Source organism: Marmota flaviventris, chromosome 18 (assembly GCF_047511675.1).
Source record: "Marmota flaviventris isolate mMarFla1 chromosome 18, mMarFla1.hap1, whole genome shotgun sequence".
Lineage (NCBI taxonomy): Eukaryota > Metazoa > Chordata > Mammalia > Rodentia > Sciuridae > Marmota > Marmota flaviventris.
In genome coordinates this window covers 38,330,540-38,348,312 of record NC_092515.1, presented here as the reverse complement: position 1 = coordinate 38,348,312, position 17,773 = coordinate 38,330,540, and the positions used below count along the sequence as shown (strand labels likewise).

Genomic DNA, 17,773 nt, shown 5'->3' with positions numbered 1-17,773 from the left:
TTTGTGGTTTCAAGAAATAGCTACTATTTTGCAGTACCAACCCAGGGCCTGGCACGCGGTAGGCAAGCACTCTACACCTCCTGCCCAATATTTCCAGTTTTACACAAAAGCAAACCAAGCATTGATTTGCTCATGATCACAATCTGCACACAAATGTAGGGTCTTATGACACTAAATGTATACTGTGCTTAAAGTCCGTGTTCTGCTCCTATGCCCCCACCATCAAAGCTTCAACCCTTTGGCCTAATATCCAAAACCATTTGCAAGCTGACAGCTATCTAGTTCCTCTAGGCTCAAGTAGCCTTCCTCCATATCCTTTTCAAGCCATGAGAAGTAGGGTTTTAAGATCCACTAAAAAGCGAGATACGAAAGCACAGCCCTGAAGCTAGGTCTTAAGATAACATTTGTCTAAAATGGGACTACAGATCAAACAAGCACAGAAAACTCACTATATTAGATACCTCAATAGAGGGATAAGTTTATCATCCCCAACATCTGGAAGCTGAAACTCCCTGTTTTTTTTTTTTTTTTTTTTTTTTTGTTGTTGTTGTTGTTGTCTTCTCTTTGCAGTGCTAGAAAGCCAACCCCAGGGCCTCATGCTTATCACACAAGCTGTACTATCAGCCCCCTCCCTGTCTTTATTTTATATAGCTAGATGCACTCTTCAATGTGACCTCTTAGGGCACAGAAGAAGAGAATTTGACAAACCATGTTCAACTCTTAGTTTATGTCTAGAAATAACACATGGCGGGCACGTCTACCCAAATTCCACTGCCCAGAGCAATTTACATGGTCAAGCATGAGGACAAAAGGACAGAAGCCAGGGCTCTGGACACTCATTCTTTCATTCAACAGGTATTTATTGAGAGCCCACATTGCCTCAAAAACTAGTCTAGAATCTAGGCTCTGGGGTCATGGTCATGAACACTCAGGACAGCCCTCTGTTGTACAGAAGACCACAGCTCAAGGAGGTGAAAACTGACCCCCACACTCCTCGGTAAAAGAGACTCCTGGGTCACTGCCCCAGGAACATAGGGACACATGGCAGGAACATAGGGACAGAGACCAGTAAAAATAATGAGTCAAACAGTTTTAGCCCGCTGGGACTCTGGACTGACAAAGATGCCAAACCTCCTAATGCTCTTCCTGGGAGGGAGAGCGGTGTTCGGCTCGGCCAAGGGCCAAATCTAAAAATAACAGGATAAACACAGGCTGGCGGGCCGCCGGGTGGCAGCGGACTACTGCGGCCAGGTTCAGGGCTCCGGGGTTGGCCAAGATTGACAGCTGCCGAAAACTACAACTCCCAGGGTGTCCTGCGCCCTGCCCAAGCCGGGCGGTCACGTGACCCGCACTCACGTGGCTGCCCCGCCGGCTCGGGACCCAGCACCGTAGGTAGGTGCTGAGAGGTAGAGGCGGTGGGGGGTGGGAGGTGGGAGCGTCAGGTTCCCGGGTGCCGGAGTGTCCCCGCCGCGGCCGAGCTCTGATTTCCTGCAGGGTCGGAGCCGGTCTTCGCCGCGCCCAGCCTTTTGTTGCGCCACCCCTGCGCGCCTTAGCCCGGCGGGACTCCACCTAGTCCTAGGCCGGGATCGAGTCCCCCATCGCCTCCCCAGTTACCCCAAGTGTCCGGCCGGTCTCGCCTCAGGCCTGGGAATCGGCCCCCGCCCCTGACTTACCTCCCAGTGCAGCCCAACCCTCGTATTTCAGGGCTCCAACCCCAGGCTGGACTGAGAACCCACTGGGAATGGGAGCTGAGGGGCCTACTGCATGTAGACATTAGGCTTCTACCTTGACCCTGCCAGCTACCCACCGTGACCTTAGTTTAGTCGCTTTCCCTCCCTTGGCCCTTTTTCCTCTGATCTGGCCCTCTGTTCCATGAGTTAGTGTCAGAGCCTGTCAGTGCCCCCACCCCCTGCTGCTGAAGCCGGCCCAGAACCAGCCCACACTCCTCTCTCTCTTGACTGCAGATTTTGAGTAAAATCTTGAGAAAGAAGAACTTGAGACCAGAGAGGGAAGTAAAAAGAATCTGATACCAGCCCTTTGGGGGAAAAAAAGCAAACCCCTTTCACCAGAGTCAAGCAGGTGAGCTGGAACAATGGAACTGAGTAATTGGAGGGAGGGAGGGAGAGAGGGAGAGATCTTTGACCAATTCAGAGTCTGCAGAGGGTGGAAACTCTTAGCCTTTGAACTGATCACCCTGAGGATCTCAGGCTGAGGTCCTGTGGTAGGAGAGGCTGGGCAGATGGTTCAGGGCTGGGGCAGGGGTGCCAAAGGAAAACCTACTGTCTGGAGAGTCAGGAAGCTGCACGGAGCTGTGTGACCTTAGACCAATCACTCAGTAGACCTCTGTCTGTGGTGTGAACAGGGTCCAGGAGATGGTCTTGGATCTGCCTGGAACTATGCTGGAAGCCTGGGAGCCGCCAAGAACCTGCTGTCACTAGTCACTGCTTTGATTTTTTGCTGAGTTGGTGGCTGGAGGGCAGGTTGCATAAGAGGAAGAAGTCCAGTGGCTTAGACTGATCTTTCTGAATCTGGTGCCAGCAGAGGGATGTTCCCTCTGGGACTGTGTCCCTTGGTTACATTCTTGATGATAGACATCTGAGAACAGCTGAACTTTCCTTCTCATGAGGGGACTGTTCCCAGTCTGTTTGTTCATCATGAGAAAGAGATATTGGGGGTGCTGGGGATGTGGCTCGAGTGGTAGTGCGCTCGCCTGGTATGCGTGCGGCCCGGGTTCGATTCTCAGCACCACATACAAACAAAGATGTTGTGTCAGCCGAAAACTAAAAAATAAATATTAAAAAATTATTTAAAAAAAAAAAGAAAGAGGTATTGGGCAGCATTTCAAGGGGCCTTATTAACCATTCTAGACCACCAGTGGACTGATAGTATCAGAAGGGATGGCCCTACAATGGACAGTGTTCAGGTTGTCATTATGAATCTGATCAGTTCATTTCTTTTTTTGGGGGAGGGGAGGTACCAGGGATTGAACTCAGGGGCACTCAACCAATGAGCCACATCCCCAGCCCTATTTTGTATTTTATTTAGAGACAGGGTCTCACTAAGTTGCTAAGCGTCTCGCAGTTTCTGAGTCTGGTTTTGCACTAGCGATCTTCCTGTCTCAGCCTCCCCAGCTGCTGGGATTAGAGGTGTGTACCACCACACCCAATTCAATTCACTTCTTTATGAGTAAGTGGGGTATGTGAAGTGTCACTTCTTTATGACACTTCACATACCTGTAATCCCAAAGATTTGGGAAGATGAGGCAGGAGGATCACAAGTTCAAGGCCAGCCTCAGCAAGTTTGAGGCCAGCCTAGGCAACTTAGTGTGACTCTGCCTCAAAATAAAAAATGGGCTGGGGTTGTGGCTCAGTGGCAGAGCGCTTGCCTAGCACGTGTGAGGCCCTAGGTTCAATCCTCAGCACCACATTAAAATAAATAAATAAAGTAAAGGTATTGTGTCCAACTACAACTAAAAAATACATATTTAAAATAAATAAATAAAAAGGTCTGGAGATGTAGCTCAATGGTAAAGTGCTCCCAAGTTCATTCCCTAGCACAGGGCCAGGATTGGGTGGTGGGAGGGGGTAAAAACAAGATAGCAGAGAATAAAATATAGTTTTGTGTTAATACCCTGGGATCAGGATTCAGCAAGGATAGGAGAAGGAGCTTTTAGCAGATTTTGCAGCCTGGGAGGTAATAAGCCAGAAGCAGCCTTTGGGACAGAATGCTCCTGACTCCCCACTAAGCACTCAGCCCTACCCTTTCTTGCCTTTTTTTTTTTTTTTTTTTGGACAGGCCTAGTTGTTAGGGATTGAACCCAGGGCACCTCATGCATGCTAAGCACACATTCTCTCACTGAGCTCCATTCCCCAGCCCAGCCTCTGGCCTTGATCTTGCTCTTCCTCCTAGTAGTTGTCCCAGTGCCTGTGCACCTCATTGCTACCTGACCAATGGCACCAGGCCAGTATTTGATGAGTATTCTCTCTGCTTGCTTAGGATTGAGAATCATAGGCATGGTATAGGATGACAAAATGGGAAGGGATATTTCCAAACATAACAGAAGCAATGTTTTGAGGTGCAGAGATTATTAATGGAGATTGAACCCCAGAATGCCCTAAACATGCACTCTACCACTGAGATGCACCCTCAGTCTGGTGACTATTTATTGAGGACTAAGCCCTTACTATTATTAATAGACTCCATAGATGGAAGACTCAGAGGTGAGGCAGATGCAAATGGACAGAAGCTCTAGAGCCAAACAGGCCTAGTTTTGAATCCCGGCTCCTCCACTGACTGCTATGTGACCCAGGGTAGAGTGCTTCATACCTCTGGGATTTGGTTTCCTCTTGGTAAAATAGTGACAGTCGTGTCTAGTCTACTTTTTAGGGCCACATTGACAATTGAATGAGATAATGCATCCCCTAGCCACAGTGGTAATGATCAACAGTGCAATGAAGACCACACATTGAGCCCCCCCCAGTTTTGCGGTGTAGCTGAGAAGAGCAGCCCAGGGCTGTGTAATGGCAGCACAAGAGAATGCATGAGTGGTGCTGGGCCCTTGGGTGGCTCCAAGGAAGGCTCAGTGAGTTCTGAAGAAAAGGGGAAGACATGGGCCAGGGTGGCTGGCCAAGAGGGGCTGGGAGCATTCCAAGCATAGGATTAGTAATTATTTTCCTGGGGACACAAATGTGACAGATGTGGGGATCTTGTCTTGTGGCAGAAGTTGAAAATGGCCTGAATTTTGAAGGGCCTTGAAAGCCACACAGAATTTAGGCTGTGGGCCGCAGCGAGGCTTGCTGGGCTATAGTGCATTGAAACACCCACAGTCCTTGGTGAGAGCACCTCGTTTAAGGACGCTGCAGTCTAGAAACAGGCTGGGAAGACAGACAGGTCTGGATTCAGATCCTGCACCACAGATTCCTAGTATATGATCCTGGGTCAGTGATTTGATCTCTCCAAACTTTTTGACCATGAGGTTGTCACGGGATTGAATGAGATAAGATAACATCCATGACACACCTCCCCCATGGGGGCCTCTCTCCAGTGCTGACACGTTAGTACTCCTGTCTTTTATGTTTAGGTCTTATTTATTCTACTGCTCTGTAAGGCTGAAACAAGCAAGATTTGTACCTGACATTTTTTTCTTTTTATACTAAGGATTTAACCAAAGGATTTATAAAGTACCAAGCTACATCCCCATCCTTTTTTATTTTTGAGACAAGATCTCCTTGAGTTGCTTAGGGTCTTGCTGCATTGCTGAGGCTGGCCTTGAACTTGCAATTCCCCTGTCTCAGCCTCACAATTTGCTGGGATTACAAGCATGTGCCTCCACACCTGGCTTGCATCTGACATTTCTATGTCTGCCATCCCACACTGTGGAACCCATTGTGATGTTCTGCGCAGAAGTGCTCCTCAGTTTGAATCCCTGCCATGTTATTTCACCTCTCAGCCTCCCCATCTCAGGATAACAGCAGTACCTGTCTTTGTCCCATCTAGGTTGACAAGAGTCCTTATAAGTTAACAGCTCTGAACAGACATTCCTTCAGCTACCACAGGATGTGGCTGTGAGGTGGAACTTTCCAGATCCCTTGCAGGAAGAAAGAAGGCTGTGGGCCATGGCCCAGGTCAGCATCAACAGTGACTACAGCGAGTGGGGCTCAAGCACAGATGCTGGGGAGCGGGCCCGTCTGCTACAGAGTCCCTGTGTGGACACGGCCCTCAAGAGTGAGGGCGAGGCTTCCCCGGAAGGTCTGGACAGAGGAACCACTTCCACGCTTGGAGCCATCTTCATCGTTGTCAACGCCTGCCTGGGCGCTGGGCTGCTTAACTTCCCAGCAGCCTTCAGCACCGCTGGGGGCGTGGCAGCTGGGGTCACGTTGCAGATGGTGAGTGTGATGCTGGGCAGAGGCGCAGCACAGGTGGGCCCTTTGGATCAGAGACAGTCAGCAGGAGACAATCTGCCCTTCTTCCTTCCCTTACACATGACAGATACTACCCGTCTATTCTAGTACTCTTCACTCAGCCCAAATGAGATAGCAGAAACCTTCCCAACAATCAGATTTGGACATCACCATATTTAATTTTTTAGGCATTCCGTGATTTTCTGGTTATGTTGAAAGAAAGGGGGTGGGGGCTGGGGTCGTAGGTCGGTGGTAGAGCATTTGCATAGCATGTGTGAGGCACTGGGTTCAGTCCTCAGCACCACATTAAAAAATAAATAAATAAAAGGTATTGTGTTCATCTACAACTAAAAAATAATAATAAATAAATAAATAATGATGCCATTAGCTGGGCTCAGGAGGTTCGAAACCTTGAGGTCAGCCTGGGCAACTTAGAAAGACCCTGTCTCAAAATAAAATGTGCTAGCTGGGTGTGGTGGTCCATGCCTGTAATCCCAGCAACTCACGAGGCTGAGACAGGAGGATCACAAATTTGATACCAGCCTCAGCAACTTAATGAGACCTGTCTCAAAATAAAAAGGGCTGGGGATATGGCTCAGTAGTTAAGCACCACTGGGCTCAATCCCCAGGACCAAAAGAAGAAAAGGAAAAAACAAAGAACCGGGTTATATGAAGCTGTAGCTCAGTGGTAGGGTGCTTACCTAGCATGCATAGGGCTCTAGTTTCAATCCCAGCACCACAAAAATAAAATAAAATAGGACTCTTATCTTTCAATACTACTGAAATATTTACTGGCAAAATGACACATAGCTTGTATTGGCTTCAAAGTAATCCCGAATAGGAAGGGAAATAAAATGTAACAAGATTATGAATTGGTTATTTTTGAAGCTAAGTAATGGGCACATAAGGGACTTTACTGTTATTTTATTCTGTCTGGTCTGTCTACTTTTGTATGTTTAAAAGTTGTCACAAAACTTTGTTTAAAAAAAAAAATCTCCCCTTGGCAACCTCTAGCAATCTATCTATTAAAATTGCCATGCAACCCGAGACCCATTCGCGGAAGCCACTTTGGGCATTGGCCCCTTAAGTGCCCAGGATGCCCTTGGCTGCCAGCTCTTCCCACACCGTCTCGCTCTGCCCCTGCCTTAGGGTATGCTGGTTTTCATCATCAGTGGCCTCGTCATCCTGGCCTACTGCTCCCAGGCCAGCAATGAGAGGACCTACCAGGAGGTGGTGTGGGCCGTGTGCGGCAAGCTGACGGGCGTGCTGTGCGAGGTGGCCATCGCCATCTACACCTTTGGCACCTGCATTGCCTTCCTCATTATCATCGGGGACCAGCAGGACAAGAGTGAGGTTCTCCCTGAAGCAACTACCTTGTCTGTCCCCCTCAATCCTGGGGGTGCTGGGGTGGAAGGAAAAGGTGTTGAACATTCATCTAGGAATCCTCTTGCCAGGCTGCTGGGTTCATCAGAGGGAGGTCCTGGGGCCCAGCAGAGTAGGAGGGCCTCACCCTGTGGTGGCCTGGCATGACATTTCCTCTTTCCTCCCTGTGCAGTTATAGCTGTGATGGCAAAGGACCCCGAGGAGGCCAGCGGTGGCCCCTGGTACACAGACCGAAAGTTCACCATCAGCCTCACTGCCTTCCTCTTCATCCTGCCCCTCTCCATCCCCAAGGAGATTGGCTTCCAGAAATATGCCAGGTTTGGAGCCCCGCCCCAGCCTGGGCAGGACAGAAGCTCTGCTCGTGGGCAGTTGGAGACCCTCTGTCTACTGGGCAGCTCCTTCCCTCCATGACAACTCACCTTCTCAGGGAGCAGACGTGGGCCAGGCAGAGTAGACCAAGCTTTGCAGGGTTTCAGGCCCAGGACCTTCTTTTTCTGTCACCACCAAAGGAGACAGTGGCCCTTTGCTTGGATGTGAGATGCAGTTCTAAATGTCCTTATTAAAGACTGGTGACAGCCGGGAGTATGAGGGCAGCTTGTGGACCTGGCCTTGGCTCTCTCTTGGGGGGTAGAATTTGAGTCATTCGCGGTTGTAGGCCTAGCAGCATCTTCCGTGTGGCTCAGTGTGAAGGGAGGAGACTGGCTGCCCTGCTCGGTACCTGACAAGCTGTGGGGTCGAGGCCTTTTCCAGGTGTAAAGGGAAGGCACACTCAGCTCTCCCCATGACCCCCTTCAGTGTCAACCTTCCAGTAATTGAACTCTCACCCTTTACCTTTGGTATCTCCTAATTCTCAAGGACAGGCCCAGAGCATGGCCTGCTGGTAGCCCTTGCCAAGTCTGACCTGTTCAAATTGGAGTTGCAGGAGCACTTGGAGTTCTGTTCTCCACATGATCTCTGAGCCTTGGGGCCAAATGAGTGCATGTCCCAGTGGCCAGAAATGCTGATCAGGTCACTGTTGGCCGTCCAGCTCCCTCCTAGCTGTGGCAGGTCTCCCTGAGACTCATTTCTCAGGCATTTCCTGAGTCTTTGCTTGGCATAGTCCCCCAGTGTTCAGGAGATGCTTGTGGTCCCTAGAGCTGAGGGTGAACCATCCCTACCCACCCAGGAATGGAATCAGATTAAGGGCAGCTGAGGCTCTGGGGAGCAAGAAATCAGTCTCTCCTTCCCGGCAGCTTCCTGAGCGTCGTGGGCACCTGGTACGTCACTGCCATCATTATCATCAAATACATCTGGCCAGATAAAGAGATGACCCCAGGAGACATCCTGACCAGGTGGGTAAGGGCCCCTGGGGAAACACAAGAATAGAAGCTGCCGCTGGGACCCAGGAGGTGCTGGGTCAGGCATTCAGAAGCCACACGGGTGCTCCTTAGCTCATCAGGGATACTTCATCTGTCACTAGGAAGGAGCGAGAGGACCTGGTCTCTTTTTGCTGGAGGGAAGAAGGAGAGCTAGAGGCAGGAGGAGACTCTGCCATGAATATCTAACAGATGAGCTGGCACTAGACCAGGCCCCAGCTTGTGGAAACTGCCAGGTGGAAAGGCACATTTTTCCATCTGTGTTTATCATCTGTATGAGGATGAAGCTGCTTTGTCATTTTTTTTCCCCCAAATTCCCCTTTTAAAGGGGGAAAAAATAAATAAATAGAACAAACCAGAAAAACAAATCCCCAATTCAGGAGCCAGGCATTCTGGCTTTTGGTCCAGGAAGGCCTTTCAGAGCCTCAGTCTGTTGGGCTGGGAAAGGAGATATCTGTTCTTACGTATGGAGGATGCTGTCGGCCAGAGGGGAGGGTGAGTGAAGGAGGGTTGTGCTTGGGCATGGTCGACGGCTCTGAGAGGTTCACGAGCAGCTGCACGCTGTGTTTGTCCACAGGCCGGCTTCCTGGATGGCCGTGTTCAATGCCATGCCCACCATCTGCTTTGGATTTCAGGTGCCAGCTACAAGGTCCCTACTGTCCCCTTAATTCATTCACCACCGGGGCTGTAACCCATGTTACAAACAGAATGGGGGGAATCCTGGGAGGAAAGATAAAGTGGGTGCCCCAGGACTTGTCCTTTGTCCCTGGGGCCTTTGTCCCCAAGGTACATTCCTTCGGAAACTGGGGATGTGGTCATTTCCCCACCATGACCATGCCCTTCACCCGGACAGTGCCACGTGAGCAGTGTGCCCGTCTTCAACAGCATGCGGCAGCCCGAGGTGAAGACTTGGGGTGGGGTTGTGACAGCCGCCATGGTCATAGCCCTGGCTGTCTACATGGGCACAGGTGAGTGCACCCCTCCAAGGACCAGGCTTTGAGTGCTCCTACTCCCCCTCGCGTCCCCACGTCCTCTGGCCCAGCTTTCCTGAGGACAGCCTGCATTTCCAGCACAGCAAGCACCATGTAGAGATTGGCTTGCACTCAGGCTGCCCGGGGGGCATGCACTGTCAAGATGAGAGGGGCATGTCCATGCATCCATTCATCAGTTCCAAGTCAGCCCAATAAGTGCCAGGAGCTGTACTCAGTATGGGGACGCATGGAGAAAGGAAGACCTGGTCCTGCCCCTGCAAGGTGGACAGTGTCATTGGAGAGACAGTTATGTGCGAGTGAATAAGGAATCAGAAGTAGCAAGTGCCATCGTGACAGTGAAACCAAGAAGGAGTGAATGGGACCATGTGGGTGTAGCTTTCACAGAGGGCTCCTCTCTAGGAGGTGGCATTTGGGGAGATCCAAGTGACAAGAAAGTCAAAACATGAAAGGTCAAAGAGGAGCTTCCAGACCCAGGTGCTGCAGAATGCCAGGTCTCTGAGGCAGGGATAGAATGGGGCTCTGTGTAGTTAGGATACAAGAAGTGAGGCAGGTGGCAGGAAATGGGGAGGGGGCAGGGGCTCTGGGGAGGCAGAGAGGAAGCATTTCATGCGGGGGCACTGCTGAGAGGCACGAGGCTCTGGCTGCTGGGTGGGTGGTTTGTATGAGGATTAGGACTGAGAGCCCTAGAGGAAGAACTCTGCCACCCTCCCTTGGAGGGGAGGGCACACACAGCTGCTGGGTCAGAACTGTTCCAGCCTCTTAAGTCACAGCCAGGAGCCAACAGGCAAACTGGCCAAGTCCCTTGTTCTCTTGGGACTCATGTTCTGCCTGGGGAGACAGAAAATACACCAATTAAAAAGACAATTCAGAAGGAGCCAGGATGGGGGGCGCACGCCTGTAATCCCAGCAACTTGGGAGGCTGAGGCAGGAGGATCACAGGTTTCAGGCCAGCATGGACAACTTAGTGAGACCCTTTCTCAATAAATAATAAGGGTGCCAGGCACAGTGGTACACGCCTATAATCCCAGCAGGCTTAGGCAGGAGGATCCTGAGTTCAAAGCCAGCCTCTATAACAGTGAGCCTCTAAGTAATTTAGCGAGCCCCTGTCTCTAAATAAAAATATTAAAAAGGGCTGGGGATGTGGCTCAGTGGTAAAGCATGCCTGGGTTTAATCATCCATGGCCCCCCCACACCCCCAAAAAAAGACAATTCAAAGAGTTGAGTGATGTGAAGAAATAGAACTGGGTGACAGCCAAGTGCCTGGGGTGGGAATGATTGTAGGTCCGCAGGGCAGCATTCCTTCAGCAGGGGACATCTGAACTGAGACCTGAGTGATGAGATGGCAGCGTGAAGACTGAACAGTTAGTGCAGAAGTCTGGGACAGGAATGTGCTGGGCAAGTTCAGAGAAGGGGCATGTGTGGGGCTGGCAGGCCTCCAGCAGAGGATCTGTGAAGGCAGGAGGAGACCTCTGCTCCCAGCTCAACGCCTCCGGGACCCAGGCTAAGCCTCCAGAGCTGCTCCAGCTGCATTTATCAGGAGAGGACACCCGCTACCCTCGCAGGGTGGCCCCAACCTAGCCCCCTTGTCCCTGTGTTACAGGCATCTGTGGCTTCCTGACCTTTGGAGCTGCTGTGGACCCCGATGTGCTCCTGTCCTACCCCTCCGAGGACATGGCTGTGGCTGTTGCCCGAGCCTTCATCATCCTGAGCGTGCTCACCTCCTACCCCATCCTGCACTTCTGTGGGCGGTGAGCCCCCTCCCCACGCCACCCAGAACCCCTGGAAGCCCATGGGCTTGTGTGGAATCTGTTCTGGGAAAGGAGAAACTGCAGCCCCTAGAAAGGAATCCATATCTAGGATAGTCCCCCTTCCAAGCTGGGGCTCAGGAGTGGGCTTTGTCCCAGGGTCACCAGAACATTCCGAGTCCTCCAGGAACCACTAACCCTAATCTTTCCTGAGCTTTTAATTATAATTATTTTTTGTAGTTGTGGATGGACAGCATGCCTTTATTTTATTTATTTATTTTTATGCAGTACTGAGGATCAGACCCAGTGCCTCACACTTGCTAGGGAGATGCTCTGCCACTGAGCTAACAGCCCCAGCCCCCCGAAGTGTTCCTTTTAAAGAGAATAATAGTGTCAGTTTCCATGTGATGAAGCAAAGCACTAAGCCCTTCACGGTCACCCTCTCATCCAGCCCCAGGGTGCCCAGGACAGTGTGGGTAAGCCCATCTTAGGCTCACAGATTAGGGCCTTACCCACAATCTTCCCAGTTTATGGTTTGGCTCCTGTGAGCCAGAGGTGGGGGGTTTTGAGCAAGGGTGCCCCTGAACCCCTCCTCCTGTGCACAGGGCGGTGGTCGAGGGCCTGTGGCTGCGCTACCAGGGGATGCCAGTGGAGGAGGACGTGGGGCGGGAGCAGCGGCGGCGAGTGCTGCAGACGCTGGTGTGGTTCCTGCTCACCCTGCTGCTGGCGCTCTTCATCCCTGACATCGGCAAGGTCATCTCAGTCATCGGGGGCCTGGCCGCCTGCTTCATCTTTGTCTTCCCAGGTGCGCACCCCTGGCATCCCTGTCTGATGGCTCTGTAGTACCGACTTCCAAGGACCCTCTGGCCTTAGTGCCCCATGGGCTCCAAACCTGCCAGGGAGGGTCACCCTCAGCTCTTGCACTCTCCCTTGTATTGATGAGAAAATGTGAAGTTCAGAGAGAATACAAACCTTCCCAGAGAGGTTAATGATCTCAACGAATAAGTAACAAGTCTTTTCAAACCCAAGTCAGTGGTGCCAGAGCCTGTACTTCTATGTGTTCTTCCCTATTAGAATCTGGCTGGTTCTGCTCAATACAGCCCAGAGGTCAAAGGGGCGGGGTGTTGGCACCCAGATGTATAGGTAGACACGGGTCTTTTGCAGATCCCTGGGAAACAGGCCTACCTGTTTCTGTGCAGGCAACCTCCTTGAAAGCCCTTCCCACTGCACACACAGCAAGGGAGCTGCTCTCTGCTTAGGTGTGTGCTTGCTTCTTGGCGAGTCCTTAGAAAGCAGAGGCCAGGCTCCAGCCAGGTGTTAAGTCAGGGGGCAGAGGCAGAATTTCTGGGAGAGTAAACTTGACTTTCTCTGCCACCCTCTTGGTAAGAGGGGTCTGGGATGAGGGTAGAGCCTCTGCTTCCTACAAACTCAGAGCCACCTCTTCTCCTCCAGGTCTGTGCCTCATTCAAGCCAAACTCTCTGAGATGGAGGAGGTCAAACCAGCCAGGTAAAGCAGGGCCAGCCTCGGGTCCTCTGGGAGGTGGGGTATGGGAGGCAGGGGGTGGGAGTCAGTAGAAGACAATAAAGAGTCTTTTGCATGCTTTTAAAATCATGGGCTTTTTAAGCTGGGCATGGAGGTGCACACCTGTAATCCCAGCTACTCAGGAAGCTGAGTCAAGAGGATTGCAAGTTCAATGCCAGCCTGAGCAGCTTATCAAGATCCTGTCTCAAAATAAAAGTTTTAAAAAGGGCTAGAGAATAACTCAGAGGACTTAGAAGTGGTGCACTTGTCTAGCATGTGTGAAGCCCTGGGTTCAGTCCCCAGCACTACAAAGAAAGAAGGAAGGAAGGTAATTATAGAAAACTTTAAAAATACACACAGGTCTAAAGAAGGAAATGAAAATCACCCTTATTCTCAGTACCAAGTAATAACCCTGTTCTGGTTTTGATACATCTATTTGCAGATGTCTGCATCCCCAGTCCTTTAATTTTTGAGACAGGGTCTTACTAAGTTGCTTATAGCCCCTAGGTTGCTGAGGCTGGCTTTGAACTTGCTATTCCCCTGCATTAGCCTCCCAAGTTCCTGGAATTACAGGCATGTGCCATTGCACCCAGCTTGATTCTTTTCTTAATGAAATGGATCACATCTTATGCAGCTGGCTTTTTTCTGAACATCTTTCCATCAGGAGGCCTATGCTCTAATCCTGGTCCTGCCCTTAGCTTCCTGTGACCAGTCAGTTCATCCATTAGGTGTTGGTCTCCTTATCTGTGGACTAAAGATAATATACCTGGCTGTACACACATGCCTTTTTATGGAAAAGTCCTTGACAAGTCAAAAGTAGAATAAGTAATAAGGGTACCTAACTTCCGTATATATGTAAGTCAGGGGAGTCGTGAACAGGATGACTGACCAGTTCCTTTTCATCCTCTGTTCTTCAGCTGGTGGGCATTGGTCAGTTATGGAGTCCTCTTGGTCACCCTGGGAGCCTTCATCTTTGGCCAGACCACAGCCAACGCCATCTATGTGGATCTCTTGGCATAACCACTGCCTCCCAGAAAGCACATGACCTTGACCATTGGACCCAAGAATTCTGTCTTAGAGCTATGGGGCCACCCAAGTCCAACATCATTCCAGCTGGTGGGATGACACCAGACATCCTTTTCCAGGAATACTTCTGGGGCAGAATCAGGCCCCACACCTGTGGACAGTTCAAATTTAGCTCCCTTCCTGCTCCCCAGCCATGGCTGCGCTATGGGTGGTGGCAAGTCTATGTCACAAAGGAACTTCTTTCTCCTAACTCTCAACTTCATACCTGGAACCCCCACGGGTAGAGGATCAGCAGGTACTAGAAGAACCAGTCTGATTTCCCTCTGGAGAAAGACCACATTCGAAGGGCCAGTGTCCTCCTCAGAGCAGCCTGTCCTGAGTGGGGGTTGGGCATATACCCTCAGGCTCAGTGCTTGCTCCAGCCCATCAGCAGCCGTGGCCAGTATTGGCTTCTTCTAGGATCTGGCAATTTCCAAAGGTAGAGCTGGAGTCTTACAAACGGGAAGAAATAGGTAGGTGCTGGCCTTGTCCATTCCCTCTTGGACCCCTGGTCAGCCTGATGGCCTCTTTCCCATGGCTAATTGGCATTTCCCAAATCTTTAGGGACTGACTTTCTCCAAACCTGATGGTCCAGGTTAAGCACCCTCTCTTCCTCCATCCCCAGGTCTCACCAACTCTAATGTTTACAAATGGCGCCAGCCTGGTTCTGAAGCCAGGGGCCGCCCATGCCACGGTGCTGCGAGTATTCCTCCATTAGCTTTCCCCACGGGCAGAGGGTGGGGTCTGCTGCTGCTTTTGGATTTCAGGTGGGCCACTCTTTTCAGAAACTCAAGGTGGGTGAGGGAGAAGTCTGGGAACCTTTCAGACCCTCCATGCAGGCTGGGCTGGCCAAGATCCAGGTGAACCTCTGACCTCTTTTTCAGGGATTGCTCCTCTCCTTGCCATTGTTCTGCCCCCTCCCCAAGCCAGCCCTAGTCTGATGTCCCAGATGACAGTGGGGTTGACATTGGTAGGCCTGGAAGTTTCCCTTGCCAGGTGGATCTTGGATCACTTTCCTTTGTGTAGCTCCATCTCTGATTTATGAACGTGTTTTGTTTTGTTCTGTCATGGGGCATGGGTGCCAAGCCTCTCTCAGCTTCCTCAGCTCCATACATCCTTCACACTTGCCCTCAGCAGCCTTTCAATCACATCAAGGTCACACCTTCATTGTCGCAACACGATTCTCTCCTTCCATATTCCCATTTTGACCTCCTTGGCCCCTCACCCACCCTTGTTCACGGTGGCAACTTCCAGGTACAGAATCAGGCTTCCTCCTCCAGGAATCCCCATATTTCCTTGATCCCTCCTGCCTAAAATCTCTGAACTGGGAGTGAGAGGGGCCCCCACCCAGTAGCTGCCACTCTGGGCAGTCCCACCTAAGCTGCGCAGGCCGGCTGGAGGCTGGCGAGGCTTTGTCCAACCTGAAGACTAGATAAGCTGCCTTTCCATACATCTGCTCTTGAGGCCCATTTCCCTGTCCCCTGGGACCAGCCCCTTCTGCTGCTTGCTTTTGGGCTCCCGCCCAGTGGCAAGCCCCATCAAGGCTAGGAGGCCAGCCTGCTGGCAGGGCTGAGGTGCCTCCCAGTGCTGCATTTTAGGGTTGGGGGAATAATGTGGGGCCACTGCACGGACATGGGCCAGCCAGGAAGCAGAGCTGGATCTGGCCCCTGGACCTAACCTCAGGAGCCTTCCCTCCCTCCCCGTTAAGGCCTCCCGATGTTTGTTTTGTACTTTGGACACTCTCAAGAGGGAGGACGGTGAATAAAGGGAACTTGTGCTGCGGAGCTGCATCTCCTGTGTCTGGTGCCAGGGCTCAGAGTCTGGGCCATGGGGGGAAGGAGAGGGGGCTGGAGTGAGAGGTGTGGATGGCACTTCTCCATCTGTGACCCCTGTCCCAGGAGTGGCAGCACCACCGTGCGCAGTCTGCCCAGCTGGAACCTGAGTGACTTGGATGCCTCCCTTTTCTTCCAAGATAACTTAAAGAAAGACTTATTTGAAGTTTCACCTGCAGTCACTTGGCCCTGTTGCTTTGGGTCGTGGTGCCCCGGTACTTGGCAGGAGCACACAGCAGAGGAGGCCTGTTCATTTCATGGCAGCTGGAAAAGACTGCGGGGACCTGGGTCTCAATATCCCCTTAATGGGCACACCCACCATTAATGTCCTCCAGCTAGGTCCCACCTCTTAAAGCAAACCACCTTTTTAGATCCATAGGCTGAGGACCAGCACATGGTCCTTTGAAGGACATTCTAGAGCCAAACTAATAGGCTTTACAATTTAGGGGATACAGGAAATCTTCCTGCAGGAGGTAATGTTTGAGTGGGCCCTGAATGATGACTAGCAGTTAACTAAGTGGGGAGAGGTGGGGAGACTCTCCAAGCAGTGGGAACTGCATGTGCAAGGACCCTGAGGTAGGAAGAACATGGCTTGAACTGAGAAGTGGACATTGTAGAGGAGTATTGCCTGGATGTGGGAGCACAGTAGAGATGAGAGTTCTGGGCCTGTCTTCCGTGTCTTCTCCTTTGAGTCAAATCTAGCCATCACCCCCATCACACTCCCCCTCTCTGTTCCAGTCATATTCAAATGAGGGTGAGGGAAGGGATTTGCCCTTTAAGGGGGAAACACATTGGAGGGATTAAAGGGGGATAGAACAGCTTTGGGCCATATTCACCCTTGACTAGGGGGCCAAGAGCTAGAAGTTGGGTTTCACTTTTTCCTCATGAACAGAGGGAAGGAAAGGTTACATCTATGCCAAGGGCAAACTCCAGTGCCAACAGCCAGATTCATCCATTCATATTTGTACATTGTGCTCAAGACATCCCCGCTTTGGTGGGCAAGGTGGTGCACACCTGTAATCCAGTAACTTGGGAGGCTGAGGCAGGAGCATCATAAGTTTAAGGCCAGCCTCAGCAACTCAGTAAGAACTTCAGCAACTTAGCAAGACCCTGTCTCAAAATTTTTCTTTTTCTTTTAACCAGGGATTGAACCCAGGGGCCCTTCTACCGAACCACATCCATAGCCCTTTTCATATTTTATGTTGAGACAGGGTCTTGCTGAGTTGCTTAGGGCCTTACTAAGTTGCTGAGGCTAACTTTGAACTTGCAATCCTCCTGCCTCAGTCTCTCAAGCCACTGGGATTACAGATGTGCCCAACAAAATAAGTTTCTTTTTAAAGGACTGAGGAGTCAGGGGTGGTGGCACACGCCTGTAATTCCAGCAATTCAGGGCCAGCCTCAGCAGCTCAACTCTCTCAGGCTACTCACTGATCTCTGAACAGAAAAGGCAAGCCCAGGAACCTACAGACCCCATGCTACAAACCCCAATATCAGATCTCAGAAGCCTTGGATCTTCTCCCATCACTCTCACATGGAGTGGTGGGGTACACTTTACCTCCAGGCCTGTTTCTGTCTAAAATGGGAATGCCTGGTGACCTCATGAGGGAAAAGGGAGCTAGTGTAGAGAAAGTTCTTGAAACAGAATACAAGTGCTTTATAACTGAAGGCCACATTTAAAAGAAATGTGAAAATTCTTTTCAGGAGGACACACGCTGGGGCTTCCCTGACCACCTGGAGGATCAGGGTGCTTTTCAAACTTTAATGTACATTCAAGACACAAATTGCCTAGGATCTCCTTAGACTGCAAATTCTGATTCAGTAGGTCTAGCGCGGAGCCTGAGGTCCCTGTGGCTAACACTCCCAGTGAGGGCAGTGCTGTTGTTCTCAGCAGCCCTCTGAGGAGCAGGGGCCTGATGGACAAAGCCAAGTCCTTGGCCTCACTGAGTGAAATCTCAATGATGCCTCTCACACTGTGAGAA

The 17,773-nt window shown here is 51.0% G+C and overlaps 1 protein-coding gene across 1 annotated transcript; it reads left to right on the top strand.

Moving 5' to 3' along the window:
* The first annotated feature begins 1,353 nt into the window (after positions 1-1,353).
* On the top strand, positions 1,354-15,746 carry Slc38a7 (solute carrier family 38 member 7). The gene is made up of 12 exons (XM_027939162.2): positions 1,354-1,392; positions 1,965-2,079; positions 5,497-5,885; positions 7,050-7,248; positions 7,456-7,600; positions 8,516-8,614; positions 9,216-9,273; positions 9,492-9,606; positions 11,231-11,378; positions 11,981-12,180; positions 12,828-12,882; positions 13,815-15,746. Exons 3-12 carry the CDS (start codon positions 5,616-5,618, stop codon positions 13,915-13,917), a joined length of 1,392 nt encoding a protein of 463 aa, XP_027794963.2. The 5' UTR covers positions 1,354-1,392; positions 1,965-2,079; positions 5,497-5,615; the 3' UTR covers positions 13,918-15,746.
* The last annotated feature ends 2,027 nt before the right edge of the window (positions 15,747-17,773 follow it).

What these genes read in the sequence shown, in the direction of transcription:
- Slc38a7 (XM_027939162.2), top strand. Translation starts at nt 5,616, where the DNA reads ATGGCCCAGGTCAGCATCAACAGTGACTACAGCGAGTGGGGCTCAAGC. An exon ending in GGCTTCCAGAAATATGCCAG is followed by an intron (nt 7,601 to 8,515) that starts GTTTGGAGCCCC and finishes CCTTCCCGGCAG; the next exon opens with CTTCCTGAGCGTCGTGGGCA. An exon ending in ATCCTGCACTTCTGTGGGCG is followed by an intron (nt 11,379 to 11,980) that starts GTGAGCCCCCTC and finishes TCCTGTGCACAG; the next exon opens with GGCGGTGGTCGAGGGCCTGT.